The sequence below is a fragment of the Haliaeetus albicilla genome, chromosome 12, assembly GCF_947461875.1.
Source record: "Haliaeetus albicilla chromosome 12, bHalAlb1.1, whole genome shotgun sequence".
Classification (NCBI taxonomy): domain Eukaryota; kingdom Metazoa; phylum Chordata; class Aves; order Accipitriformes; family Accipitridae; genus Haliaeetus; species Haliaeetus albicilla.
The window spans coordinates 19,046,111-19,061,569 of NC_091494.1; the positions used below are offsets into that span (position 1 = coordinate 19,046,111).

Genomic DNA, 15,459 nt, shown 5'->3' on the forward strand with positions numbered 1-15,459 from the left:
TCTCTGCGGGCCTTTGTGCTTCAGGATAGTAGTTTTGTGGAAAGCCCTTAACTCAGTCTTACAGATAATTCTCATACTTCTGTGAAGCAGAAAAAAAAGAACCCAAGAAAACATATAAACAGCTCTGAAGGGGTGGAAACCGCTCCAACAAAGAGATGAAGCCCATGGAGAAGGGGTCTGGGTCTCCGTTCATGAAGGTTTTGCACACGCTTTATGCCCAATGAGAGCAATCCTCAGCAGATCTAGACTGGCTCTAGAGCACACTTCATTCCTGGTCATTACAATTCCGGCTGACGCTCTCCTTCTGTTCACTTGCCAAAACATTCAGAAGTTACTTGTCCTGCATTACCTCCTTCCAGAAGCATCAATACCCAGCCACCTTCTCACCCTTACAGGGAAACTCCCAGCCATTAAACAGACAACCCTACATATAGCTTAAAAAGGCACTTCTTCTGAGACAGCTATGCTCCCCAGCACCCTGAAAACACAGCCTGCGGGTCTGGTCCATGGCTTTTTATTTGCCCATCAGTCAACTAGTGACACAGCTACCCTGACAAATGCGAACAAGTACATCTCTTACGGGAAGGGAAGTTGGCGTGCATTAAACAGCTCATTTGCACCACGTAGCCACGGATGGCAGGACGTGGAGACACAGCAATTTTGTCTGGTTTAGCTAAGTATTTTGATGGAAGTGACGAAACTGAAGAATTACTCTAAACGTGGTTTGAATCAGTGTGAGGAAGACACAAGTACTGCAGCAACCCTTCAGGTGCCCATGATAGAAGGAAAAAGATCTGCTCGGTTACTGTGCCCGAACTGGTGTCCTCCTCCACGGAGTAAACCCATCTGAGTGGTGCCTCTGAACTCACTGGACAAGATTCACAGCTCGCAGAAAGCAGTGCTGCCAATTTCAGCTGAGTCATGTGAATTCATCCCAACCAGCTCCTGCCCACCCCAGGAATCTGGACATTCCAGTCTTTTAATAGACGACTGGACTGGCCTGACTTCTGTTGGGTCTTTCTGCAGTGCTTCAGAGGCAGGGAAAGTGTTAATCGTGCAAGCATTCAACATCAGTGCTGTGCCTGACCTCCACAGAAATCCAAATCGTGGTACACATCTCCCTGTCAAATTCCTTATTTCCCCTCTGACCTTCCTTTAGCCAATGTAGAGCAAATCACTCCAGAAGCATGAGGGCTGTCTAGCTGCAAAGGCAGCATCCCAGATATATCTATCCATCATTTTACAATGACAAGACTAAAAATAGTTTAATTCTTCACTCAGGCTATGTCTGAAATTATTAATCCTAGAATATTGCTATTGAAGTTTATCAGACATTTTTTGGTATGCATTACATATTCTGCACAGATGTTACTTTGTTAAGAGCTCATTCTTTTTGGCAGATTATTCAGTATTTTGGATTAAAAAAGAACAAACAAAACATAAAGCCACTTGAGACAGGTAAAAGTCTTCCCTGATTTTCTAACTCTGATTACTCTGGCCTCCACAATAGGAGATTTCTTCCATTCCAGAAATGATTGGAATACAATGTTCAGTAAAGGTCATACATGGAACTGCTTAGGCAGGCACTTGTTTTCCTTCAAAGTCTTAAATCCTCTTTTTCACCTCAATTTCATTACCCTTCCACAGGCATCTCATTTCTCCATGTTTTTGCATGTGGTTTGGGCATTTCACTATTGCCATTGCATCAGCCTTAAGTCTCGCATTAGTTAGCATCCAGCATACTTGAGGTGTACACAGAGCAGCCACACATTTCATTCCCGATTATTTCTTAGCAAGATGCTCTAAATGAAATTAAGTAAAGTTGTGGTTTTCCATTGTTACAGTATATTTCTTGTTTATAGTTCTTCAAAACACATACCTTGCCAACTGTTTCTGGATCAGAAAACTCCACAAACCTTTGCCCTCTTCACATAACTGGTTTCACACAAGACAAAGAGAACCGCAACCACATTGTGGTTTTCAATAGTAAAATGTAGTTAAGCTGCTGCTTGAACAAGAGCTAAACTTCCAGGCTGAGTTTTATCAAAGACCCCGTGCTGCCTTCAAATTCGAATCTGTACTTGAAGATCATGGGCCAAAGCCTTGGCAAGTATTCATCGGCACAGTGACAGAATAACCACCAGTTACCCGGCAGAAGACTTAGTTCTGCAATTGCAAGGAAATAGCTAATCATTTTAAGACAGATAATAATTGCAATGTTCAGCTAATCCGTGGGTGACTAATGGGTTTTCCTCTTCCTTAAAGTGCACAAAGATATATTAATACAGAAAACAGTGATTTAATTCTAATAACTCCTCCATGACAGGAGTGTCCAAACAGTGATCCTCCAGTGACTCGGTCATAGCCCTACAGCTACTACATCTTTAACTCAAGAGGACCAGGTATATGTCACTCACTATAATGGGCATGTATACAGAGGAAACATTGCCCTTCTCAGCTACATTCCCATGGGGCTTCATCATGGGAACTAAGGACAGTATTTTTTCCCAAATTTCTTCAGCTCCAAAGTTCAGAGGAACCAAACAGATCTCAAGCTTTTGCCTAAACTATCCTAAGATAAAACCACAGCAGTGACACTCTGCTGGAGGAGCAGCAGATGGGTGTGGGGTTTGGTGGATAATACTGGATGGACTTGGGAACTTGCCAGATTTACCAGCAGTACATGCTGCTTCACGTCCTTGGCGCCTCTGACTTCTTTCGTGTCAGCTATCTAAAACCTGCTTTGCAAATCTGAGCCTGTGTGTGGCTGGGTTTTGTGTAATCATGGAAGATTTCATTTGCATACTTCTGTCCTTTTATTGCATTGTGTTTTTATCAATAACTGAGGAGTCACATAAACTGCAGAACTCAAGGTGTTGGCCAGTTTTTTTGTGGTGCTCATCTCTTGCAGCATCTCATCTGTGCAAACCATGGCACTGTCTGTCACTGCTAAGCTGACTGGACTGCAGGACTCCTTCTGAACAGTTGTACCAGTGCAAAGCACAAGTCATTTCACAAAAGTAAGAAACGGTACTAAAAACCATAAATGAAATTATGCAAAATGAAACATAATGCAAGAGAAAAAAGTAGTATCTAAAATGGATATACCCTGCTTTTATATAATGCTAGAAGAAAACATGGGAAATAAATACAGCACAGCCTACAATTTTGCTGTACTGAGTCCTAACGTTTTAAAACTTTCTGTAAAAAGAAACAGTGATTGCAGTGCTGTTTGGATTACAGAAGATGCAAAGCTCTGTGCACATTCTGATGTATTTCTGCACTTTATATATATGGGAGATAAATTATGTGTGCAGCAACTAGTACAAACAAACGAGCAAGAGCCAGAGCTCTTCTGGAGGGATTTCAGGGACAGCAGGCCAGGACTTACTTGGATACTGTTTCAAAACTTTCTGGAAAGAGAAACCTCTCTGCACATCAAAAAAGCTGGAATAAATTGAAAGCAGAGGCATCTCTTTGCATCTGTAAGTGCCAGCCATTAACACCTTGCTTCCACACTCTCAGAACTTGCTGAGACATTTGAAAGGTCACTTGTGAATAACCTGGGAAATTTTTAAAGCTCCAGGCCTTCTGGAAACAGAACATTTTCTAACAACATAGGGCAGTACCTGTTGAAGTTGATCGGGTACAGGATAATATCCTCAGGTGCTCTGCCATCCCACTGGATGATATAAGCTTGCTCGAGCATGACGACAGGCTGGTACTGCTGGTATGGTGCTCCTCTGTTCACGCCTTGCAACCGCAAGGGATGGGAATGGTATGTTGCTCTGGCAATGGATAAGGTCAGATTCTCGGGGCGTCTGGCCTGAATATAAAGCTGAGGGTGAAAGGAAAATGACAAACATATCCATTAAACCAGCCAGGCGCAGCCGTAACATGTGCATTTGATCATCGTTGCCTGTAAATGGTTTTTGCCAATGAAGAGCTCAGAACATTTGGAAAGTCACTGAAACATTTCCAGTTCAAATAAAAAGGTAAAACAGAAATAGCATCTGCAGCCATTCATGGGGACACCATGAAGTGAGATATGAATTGTACAGTGCCATAAAAATGTTCACTATTCAAAGTCTTAAGGGAGAAGGGTAATCAAGGAAATACTGCAAAGTAACTCTTTTTTATGAATTCAAATAATTGCACTTTAAAAACAGGCTTATTCCATTGAAAATACAGAAAACTCTTAAGTTATTTCAATGGGCTTTGGATTAGGTCCAGTTATGTAATGGAATCCACATCTTTACTCTCAAGTAGCAGACTAGGCTGAAATTTTGGGGGCTAAAACTTGATGGCCTGACTACACAACCTTATAGACTAAATACCACGTTCCACAGGCTTCAACAGAGAGCTCTTCTGTGCAGGGACCGACAGATCAACAGATGCCCTTCACCTGTAGTTCAAATCTACAGACCAATTACAAAACTACACTCTGGTTGTATGCTTTTTCTGCCCTGCCATTACCCAAATGAAGGCCGATGCAAGTGGCAAACATTAGTTTTAAGGCTGAATGCATGATGTTCCCCTGCTTCTCCCCATGTGAAATTCTGGTGCAGAAAGAGGATGCACAGCTAGTCATACAAATCCGTCTCAGCACGCAGGGTTGTAGCAGACGGCTTGTCACATTCCCTGAAGGGTTTCAAATGCACCGAGGACAGGTGAGGACACCTATAATCCTGCTTCCTTCACTCTCCTACAGTGTAGAATAGCGCTCTTTGCATCAAGGACTTAAAACATCCAACATAAAAATCCATGTTAACTCAGAAATGTCTAAGCTTCTACATGAACATCCATCCAGGAAAATTATTTTTAAACTCAATTTCTGCCTTTGAAGTAGATCAAAATGGAGGCAGTAGTCTCTTAACAGATTTTAATACTGCAGGCAAGGATACAAGCACAGCCAAGTCTAGCAGAGAGGGAGAGACTCCATCTATCAGGATATCCACCTTTTCATGCAGGGCTATGAGACCTTGGCCCCTCACATGTCCGTATCTGCTTCTCTTCCTCTAGTCTACACAGATTGAAAGCTCTGCAAAACCAGACTGTCTCTCACTGGCTTATACATGGGCTCATTATAGCTGGGGTTTCTAGCCAGTTCAGCTCCCAGTTCCAGTTTCATGCTCAGAAGGACTCTGGGCTTGCACCTGCTCCTAATGTTGATTTTGAGCTCCTCAGGACTTCCAAAAGACAGGCCATTTCTGCTTACCCCTCATCTCACCCCTGAATTCAGCAGCCTCATGCTGAATGCTCAAGTTAAAAATCTGGGTCTCATATCAAAGAAATAATCAAAAAGTGGTTTGTAAATATTTCTTGGATATTCAGTCCATTTCTCCTTTCACGCCATAGCACTTTAATGATGAGAACCTATCGTGAGTGGTATCTGCAGACCCCTGAAGATTAAAGTGGATCCCAGAATTGCATTAAACAGAAATTCTTCCTGACGGCTGAAACTATTGATCAAGTAATTCACTCCAAACAATCTCTGAGCAGCAGCCCATTTGTTCATTCTTGATGGATCAAGGAAGAATAAATTATTTTTACAGCCTGATAATAGACCTTTTTTATCTATGAAACCAACGAGGAAAACCTATTTTCCCTTCACATTCAAACCATGATTGGAAAGTCAGTAACATGCAAGGCAATGAACCACATTTAAATCTCATTTGTCCCCAGCCGGATGGGGAAGTGCTGAGGTCAGAGCAGGTGATCTGTAAGGTACCTTCAGACCTGAAATTCTGTCAGTGTATTAATTGTTCTCAATCAAAACAGCATTTTCTGACAAAGAACAGTTGGAGTGAACTCCGACACTGCAAAATAATAGCCTACTTGTGTCTTTCTGGATAAAAGGCAAGAGTTTCTGTACTGTCACTGCAAACTTGGACATTATGTCCTTCTAGTATGTCTCTCCAGCAAGCACAGAATGTTAAGGTGGTAGCTGCTGTGCATTTACTGGAAAATTAAATGCACCAATGATAAAATAAGCCAAGAAAGGAAGGAAATACATTCAATGAGCCTCAAAAGTTCCTAAATTACAGAGTACCAAGAGCAAAAGATTCCTATATACTTTAAAGTATTTGTGTAAAAAGAAAAAAAGAGAGTGAGTGCTATGCATGGCCTAAGCTTGTCACTAGAACGATTGTTAATGAGTTCAAGTAAGTGCTGGAAGAGTTTGCAATATGCTTCACTAAGATGATGAGGAAAGCATGTCAGAGATTTGTTGGTAACATTTTCCTCCAAGTGCCTAGGGACCAAGTCACAGGCCTGACATTAAGGATAATGGTGACAGCTGTTTCGAGAATGAAAGAGTAATACAAGAACAAGGAAAAATGTCACTTCTGTGTTGATAGAAATATTTGTAAACTGACTTTGCCTCCTGCAATGACCAATAGTGGCCACTGAGTGAATGCCTTCCAGAACTGCAAGCCACCAAGGACGTGCTTTTCAGTCCCACAGAAATACAGCAGTATATCTGGTGGATCTTGCAAAATGTTTGTCACTAAAGGAGGTCACAGTAGGTAAATGCTCTGATCAAGTAATCTAGATCCTACATGAAGAGACTCTTTTGCCCAGGTGGAGCATCATTAAGTCAACAGAACTCTGATTGGGAGCAGGGACTAGCTGAGATGTTTCCTGCAGCAACTGGGCTCAGCTCTGGAACGACAGCCCTGGTGGCTTGGTCCTTCCTGAACACGCCAAGCTGCACAGAAAGCAGCACCCCACATTTTCTCATTCATCCCTTTCTCTGGGCCTCCCCCCTCATTTGAGGGAACAAGGGACAAGCGGGGAAACAAATCCCTGTCCGTGAAACCCCTGACCTCCCTTCTGCGATGCTAACTCATGTCAGTCCTAGTACTTGGGTTTTGTTACCCTTTCAGGGCTGCAAAAGAGACCAACAGATTACTTTAGAAAAATCCCAGAAGAGTCATCCACCAAAAGGCTGCTTTTAATTCCCAATGAGGTGAATGAAGTAAAAAGAACCCTTTGAGCTCCACTGGCCCCAGGCAGGTGAAACATCAGCCACTGTCCCAGCATAGTGCTCTTGGGATGTCACAGCGTGGCCTCTTTCTTCCTCAGCCTTTACTCACTGGAACTGAACTTTTCTTCCTTGTATCTACCTTTGCAGGGGCAAAACACTTGCCAATGGGAGCAAAAAGGAGACTAACAAGAGAATTTTTTTCTAGAATGAAAAATCCATCTTCCTTAGCAACACCTCCGTAATTTTTGGTTCGCTCTATCGAAATATTTAAGAGAAGAAAGTGGGTCATAAAGATACTTTAAAATATGAGAAGTGGTGACAGCTTAATGTAGTAGGAGAAGAAGCGCTAGTTAAAATGTTATAAAATGCAAGCCTTCTACTTGCCTGGATGGTTTAATGGACATAGTTGTCATTTTAGCTGCTTAACACTTCATGCTAAAAAGATGTGTCAGATTTCCCTGTGCTTACATGGCAATTTTCCCAAGTAGATTGTGAAACTGAGAAGATAAGTTCTTTTACAATTCATGGGGGTCTGCTATTCAAGTGGATAACGAGTATGAAGATAAGCAACATGCAAAATATTGGAACAGAAAATCTTGGTTTCTGAGAAAAGGTTTGCTTGCTTTCTAGTTTTTTTAACATTGCTTTTGTCCTGCTGTGCTGTCAGCTACCAAGCTGGGGCAAAATAGCTTAAAAATGAGAAGCTCAAAAAATACCTTCTCCCCTTCTGGTTGACTGTTCAAAAAAGGTTGATTTGCGAGGGCAAAACATTTCTCTATGAAATTTCTAAGTGAAGACTTTAAAATTCTTTCGGAAATAAAAACCATGTATCTTTCTTCCTCTAAGACAAGCTAGGACATGCTAGGATGTCACTGACATCAGCAAAACTACTTTGATTTTTCACTGGTGTACATCAGAGATCAAAATTGGACCTCTTTGTCCAAATACAGACACCATTAGCTGAAAAATATCTGCAGGCTTTTCCTTTTTCCCCAGTCTGTGAGGTACTGACAATCCTAGAGCATTGCAGATGCCCTGGGATTGTACAGGTTTGCCTGTGGTTAGAAAAGCACCATTCGTTACCTACTGCATCTCTTGCTTGCTTTACATTTAGAAGCATCAGTACCAAAACCAGCTACACAGGTACTGAGTACACAATACCAGCTGAAGGCATATAACCTGGAGATGCAGGATCAGTTCAATTACAAACATTCACTGTAAGAACAGAGTTAACAGAATTGGAATAATTTCTATTTCAGCTGCCTGCAGTAAGGAGTGACTAAGTGAACTGGTGAAAAATCAACAGCATTTCTGGAAGTGTTTTATAATAGCAAGGCATCAATTTTTTGTTAATTCAAAATTGACACTAATTTAGCTATGTGGCAGTCTTTTATGACTGTCTAACACCTTTTTAAGCTTATAAAAGATAATAGCATGTACTGCCAAAACCTCTGCTTATTTTAATAAAGACTAATAGCAAAAAAGAGAAGTTTCACAGCCTCTCCTGATGAGTCTGCAAGGAAGCAGTAAATGCACAGCTTCAACTGCCCAGTGGGAGCCAAGGCACTTGTCTTACAATTTATATAAAAATCAGGAATGGTTTAGGAATCTCATTTACATTTTAACAAGTAGTGCAGGTGTTGAGGAGTCTCCAGTTCAGTGCCATTGAAAATCTCACCCACCTACATGGAGAGAACTATGGGATGAGCCTCTCCCTACATTTTTCTTCTATTACTGGCCTTTGCAACAGCTGAAAGTCAGGTTGACGGGGCACCGAGGACCTCAGTGTCCTGATGACGGAGTCCAAGTGACTCACAGAGATTGCCAGAAGATATGGCGCTGCCAACTCTTGTGATTTCCCCATGAGTCTCCCTCTATTTAGTGTTCTTCCTCAAAGCCTCACTTTATTTACATTAGAACGTGAGAGTTTTGGCTGTCGTTAAAAAGGGGTTGGTCTTGTTTGGACAACACTAACGTTACATGCTCCAGAATCAAAAGGGGAGGACAAAAAGACCTGATAGTTTTTGCTTGTGTAAATTTCATGATTTTAAGCTGGTCCCAGAACCCTTCTTTGGTGGTGAAAGGCAACATTGGAGCCAAAGCTGAGGCATTTCTTAGTGCTCCCTACTGAAGGAAGGTCTTGGACACCATGTGGGGAAAGTGGCATGACGCTTCTTGGAGACAGTGAGGAGGAAGGGCCATGAACCAACCGTAGGAAAGTGGGAATGTCAACCTGAGCTGGCAGATTAAAACACCCTCAGGAAAGTCTGTCCCCAGGATTTTGTGGAGCTAGAAATCTGCCAGAGGAATTGGTTTTGCCCAAGCACTTCCTTTCCTAGGCAAGTTACATCTAGGAGAAGAAGAGCATGAAAAGTGAATGAAAGAAACCAAGCAGAAAGGAATTAACTGAACTCTAGGCACTTTGCTTGGAAAGGATTTGCTTGCAATGTTAGTTGAAAGACTTGGATCTCATTTTTCCATGCCAAGTAGCCCGTCCCTAGGCTGACTGTCTTGGGCTCAGTTCAGCAGTAACATAGGAGTCACTATTTCCTTGAACTGAAAGGACATTTTCACCTGCTTGCGCTGAGGAAGAATAAAAGTTCTTGACTACCAGAGCTACATGAGAAGGAAAAAGAAAACAGATTTTGTAATAGAGTTGCTAAGATCAAAGCAAACCATCTTTCTCCATAGTTGGATTCACTCTTTTAAGCTTTTGATTTGAAGTATGACACTCAGAATTTAACACACAAACAAATCATCGGTTAGTGAAGGTGCAGAGAATCAGGGTTAAGCTGAAATACTCCAACAATCATACCCTCCAAATTAAACCAAATCCTGCTGCACGGGACCAGTTTCTTCTATCCTGCACATACATATATTTCCCTACCCAAAACCCATAAAGTGAAGCTTTTAATATGAACTTTACTCATCCTGCTGGATGCCGATTAGTTGAAAAACGCTGGTAAGGAACAGATCCCAGAGAAGCAAATGTTTATGCTTGCCCAAACCTAGCCAAGGAAATTTTCTATGGTGGAAAAACTGCCTCACCATGTGGAGTGCCATAACCGGGAGGGTATTAATAGAAATAAAAATATAAATGCCTACTTGTTTACAATTCTGAATTTAACCGTTACGTTGCCAGAGCAGAGAGGGTCATTTCTCTAGAGACACAGAGCAAAACTAAGTGCCAAGGACAAAATCCTAATTCAATGGGAGTGTTTCATAGGAGCCCAATCCTGTTTCTGCCTAGTCAATAGCAAACCAGGAGTCATAAGTCCAGTGTGTAGACACTTAAATAGCAACTCCTGCTCTCTGCTGTGCAACTAAAGCTAATGCATATACATTTTTTTAGCTTAAGGAGACATGAATAATCTGTATTTGACTGTGCACATGTTATGTAGGCATAGAGGTCTCAAAGATAATTGCATTCCCAAAAGTTTAATGCAGAAAGTTCCTTGGAGAAAGGGGAGCAGAGTGCTGTGTCTGACTACCCGAAGTGCAAGCCCACACATTACTACACATCAGAGAAGCCACAGAGAATGTACCTTCAGAAATCTCCCAGTGTGGAAAATCCACGAGTCCAGGTTTGAAACTCATTCTGAGGTGCAACTGTAGGAAATCAGGCTCTGCTAATCCCCACGCTCACAAAACTGCGTGTTGAAAAGGGAAACCTGAGAGCCTGCTCCACTTGAGGCAATTTTAACACTGCCCAGTGTAGAGTTCAGGTAGAGTTTCATCCTGTGCAGCACCTGCTGATGTCTGGGCAATGTCTACTGACTCCCAATGTGGCAAGAGTTTGTAGCATGCTCCCAAGCACACAGAAGACTCTTAATAAATAAACAAATAAATAACACCTGCTGTATCTCATGAACTCTGATCTTAAGATCACTTCATAATCCATTCTTGCCTTTCATATCCAGCGGTGCACCCCACTGCAGTCTTTATTTGACAGTGCAGGGCTCTTCTCAAGGGTCAGAAGAACATAATGGTCCTTCCAAAAGCCACATCTTGCATGAGAGCTCCCAGTACCCACTCTCCAACCTCAAACCACATGGTGCTGTGTGCGCCCACCACACACAGTCTTAATCTTTGGCTTGTTCAACACAAGGAGAGAGGAGATCTGGCAAGATTTCCAAGTAACTGGAGTTTTAAAACAGGCCTAGATACCTCTTTGGAGAATACATTAATATCCTTCAGAGTGGAGGAGCAAGGAGAGCCATCTGTGATCTCTTACAGGTGACTGTGAAAGCTGTGGTAAGTCATATTTACAGTATGTTCTATCCCCACACAAAGGTCTTGTTGAAATTTGAGCAACATACAATGTACCACAACCTGATTTTGAGGTCACCTTTTCCCTCCGTTTACCATTCTCCTCTTTCTTTCTTCCCTTGCTGAAAGGTTACCTGGGATTTGCAGCCCTTTCTACCAAGGTGTTGACATCTCAGTTCAAGTCTCTAACTAACTCAAGTGTGCTGAAGAAAACTGCTGTGAAGGTTTAAGACCAACCTGACCTAAGACTGACCATCTCTCAGCTGTGATTTCTGGATCTGAAATAAGTGTGAGTTTGTGTCTCAACCACCCATTTCACCATCCTGAACACAGTGGGGTCTATCAGAGAAGTAACATCTGCCATTACTGAAACTTGATTCACCAGACTTATCCACTAGAGCCCCATGATAGGGTGGACAAATGCCTGGAAGCAAGAACTAGAAAACACCAAAATTTCCCCCAACTCAGTTTCAACTTGCAGCTTCTTGTGGGCAACGGGAAGAGAGAGGGCTCCTTACAGCCATGGGTTGCAAGCAGTGACACAACAGGAGCTTTACTGAGTCCTTGGAATTAGGCAGATAACACTGAGAGGAGTACAATTATACCCAATGTTTTATTCACCTTTTATCTTATGGAGTGTTGAGTAGGCTTCACTCCATCACCCCTCAGCAGACTACCAGAGGACACCCACCCAACATGCCCAGGGACGTTGCCTGCAGCAGCCCCGTGTTACCTGTGCAAATTTCCCGGTACACATCACCCCGTTCCAGCGTGGGACAGTGAGGCACCCGGGGTGACGCAGCAAGTAGTTGTCCGCTCTGCCTATGAAAGTGTCCGGATACCCTGTCACCGAGCCGTCCAGATCATGGAAGACAGACATTTTGTCACCGTCATTATCATTGTTTCCAAACCACTGGCCCGATCTGCCAAAAAACACTTTCAGTCCAACCTAGCAGGAGAAAATAAGAGGAAAAATTACTGGTTAGCTCTAAGTAAGGAGCTTGGGTTTGCAGTGTTTTAACAGCCAAAACAGTGATACAGCTAGAACTAGAAAGCTCCATTGTCTGAGTAAAGTTTTGTTTTGCCTCGTCTATTTAGAAAAATTTCCATCCGTATTGGTTTTCGCCCTCATTTCTTAATCCCAGGAGATATTTTCACAAAAATTAGACTTTTGGTTCTTTGAAATGCACCCACACAACCATGTATTCCTTGAAATCACACAGCAATAAATTGTGTGGTGGCAAAGGAAAGAGGATGATTCAACGGGTAGGGAAGTACTAGAAGTGTATGAAATTTACTGAGGAATATCACAGCTGATCAAAGAAATAAAAATTACTAGATATTTGGTGAACTCTCTCACATATTTTCAATGGCTGTTCTAAGTGGTTCTGTGAGTGCCATTTTTTTCTAATTGTTCCTCCTAAAACCTTTATAAAACTCATACAAGTGGCAGCAATTCTCAGAATTGGCTCTTGTGCACATTCTAATATAACCCCTGGAGAATTTTGTTTAGGAAAGAGAAATAACAGGAAGCAGCATTATCTTCACTATCCATAGCTCTCTTTTCAAGATTTTTCAGTAGCTGAGTAAATGATTCTGTCCTGATATGAAAATCCAGCAAAACAAGGAAACTGCAGATGTTCAGGGAAAAAACATGGAATATTTTAATGTCTGCAGAGAAAATTATTAGATTGTGTGATGATTAAGTTCTGAAGTAATCAAGAAAATACTTACTCCAGGTCAAGCACTCTAAATGAATCTGCAGCAATGTGTATAAAAGCAGACGGCATAAATAGCAACTAGATCACACTGGCCCAAAGGACTGTAATTTGTTCCATTTAGCCCAACTAATTTTAATTGGACTGTGCACATGTGTAAGAATTAGGGTCAGCAGGATTAGGCTGCAAGTTTACTAAGGGTTTAAAGGCTTTATTTTAACAATAATAAACAGAACAGCTTAGGAGAATAGGAGGGTCATTGTGATTCTGAATTAGATGGAAAGTCCCATTGGCTTAAAAAGAATGACCACTGCAGCAAGAACTCCTTGCAGAATGAAAGTCTTTATTCCTTTAAATTTAAATTAGAGCCTAGAACCACTTTTCTGTCACCATCTTGTCTGAGTCTCATAAACAAACACCTGAAGCAGTCTCATTTAAAGGAGGCTCAAACACATGGAAATTTAACGTGCATTTTTGAGTTTTTTTAAAACCTTTTCTTACTGCACCGCAGAAAATTTTTGCCCAAAGGGCTACTTGGAAAAGTAGGAGGATCCCAAAAGTTGGGTTTTTTCTTTCATTTTGATTTATAAAAGAGGAGATATTAAAAAAATGTAAACACTGTGCTGCAGCTCAAAGCTCCATTATAAATACTTTGTGACAGTGCACTTCTGGAGTTGAATATGAAAACGGGCACTTCACTGGGGAGGAGAACAAAGTCAGCTGTACTTCAAAACAAACTAAGGCACAGCCAGTACAGCTTACATTTGATTAACTCTCTCAGTGTTTCCATCTAGCAGCAGACAGTTTTGGTGCTAATGCTAATCTGATCTCTAACATACTCCTCTAAAAAGTCTGAAAGTCAGAAATGAAATGGAAATGTTAATGAGCAGTGTCACTTCTTTTATAAGTCTCAAGGTTACCTTACTTTTGTAGACTACGGGATAGGGGTGCACTGAGTTTGCAGTTACAACTATGGCAACATATATTTTTTTCTAAGTGAACACAGATGAACAAAGACTCAGCTCGTCAGGTATGTCCACGTGGAGCTAGGAATGAGCTGGAAGAAGGTGCAGAGACAGGTCGTGTCTAGCTACCACACTACTATTCAGACACCTAATTTTCACTAGGTGTGGGCTACCTGGGAGTGATATGGTACAAAGGGTACTTGAATTACCTGTCTGAAGCCTGACAGGGAGACCTGACAGATGATGGTTATGTGAGTACGTAATCTCTTAGGAATATGCTAACTTGACTTGTCCAAAGGCAGCACACCTAACACAGCTACAGACAAGTCCTGAAGACTGCAGTGGAAAACTCTTTCTATATTAAAAATTAATAACGTACTGGAAACCATCATAATAACTTGCAACTTTTTCTAAAACTCAAGTATTGGCACAAGCTGCCAAAAAAACCCATATCGCTGTATCACTGTTAGCATTTTAAGGAAACCACTTTTAACCAGTGTGTATTTTTCTCTATTTTACCACCCAAGGACTCTGCCCTCCTTAGCATGGCTTTTACTCTTGCTGGAGTGATGCAAGCCCTCACCCTGCAAGTTCCCTTTGGTCAGGAGTCTCTTTAGGGTTTGGGGGTTTTTTTGCTGTCCTCTTTTTCCTGGGATAACAGACTGGGTCTTTAACTCAGTGTCTGCTTTTCTTTTTCCCATCATGAACTGTCTGCAAATTTCTGCTTTGATGCAGAAACCCAGCGCTAAGACAACACAGGCTAAACATAGTAAAGGCAACATTACGAAGCGCCAATCTCTCAGCTAGGCAGGACTGCAATCCCACGGGAGTCGCTAGACCGCAGCCAGGAGCCAGTTCTGGCCCCTCTGAGCTCTTCTGAGAACCACAAACCCACCCAACGCAGACCGCTGGGATTTCTTTGGCACAAGTCATTTCAGAGATGCCGTACTGTTGGCACAGCCAGGAGTAGAACAGGCTTGAATCCACGCTAAGTTCCTGGCTCCAGGGAAAAAATAACCAGAGGGACTATTAGCAATGGCTATGAATTGGGACAGTTTTTGAGTCTTCTGCACCTGCCGGAGGTGGCCTTGTTCATGGGAGCCCAAAAGGTCACGTACAACCTCTTGTTCCTCACCTGACTCCACAGGAGCTGTGCAGCAAAAGGACAGAGGGATGAATGGGTTACTATTTTATGACTAAAAAGAGATATATTGGGTCTTCTTAAGAAATGATGCACAAGTGTCCTGTTCGGGCATGGCTCTGTTCTGGGCTGGGGCCATCTCCTTTGAGCTCTCCAAGTCCTACTGACTGGCAGTAACCAGATCTACAGGAGATCATAACCATCAGTCATGCCCTCAGCTGGGCTAAGACCAACTACTACTTTCACTGCTTTGAAATAACTTTTTAAAAGCACTGTTTTTAAAACAAACAAGCCTAGCAATAATGTTGCCATTGATAAATGCAGAGATATCTTAATATGTGAGATTTAGGTTTGTCAATGGAAAGGCAACAAGAATAC

The 15,459-nt window shown here is 42.0% G+C and overlaps 2 protein-coding genes across 5 annotated transcripts in view; both read right to left on the reverse strand.

The window, feature by feature from the left end:
• CEMIP (cell migration inducing hyaluronidase 1) overlaps positions 1-15,459 on the reverse strand; it is a 116,478-nt gene that overhangs the window by 82,597 nt on the left and 18,422 nt on the right. The window lies entirely within an intron of this gene.
• The window catches only part of LOC104318157 (cell surface hyaluronidase CEMIP2), a 55,598-nt gene that overhangs the window by 17,174 nt on the left and 22,965 nt on the right, over positions 1-15,459 (reverse strand). For both annotated transcript variants that reach the window (XR_011327107.1, XM_069798397.1), the window contains exons 16-17: positions 11,991-12,206; positions 3,630-3,838 (exon numbers count right to left, since the gene is read on the reverse strand). Coding sequence is in view for 1 of the 2 variants with exons in the window: in XM_069798397.1 (XP_069654498.1) it covers positions 3,630-3,838; positions 11,991-12,206 (425 nt within the window). In the remaining variant the exon portion in view is untranslated. The remainder of the gene's footprint in view (positions 1-3,629; positions 3,839-11,990; positions 12,207-15,459) is intronic.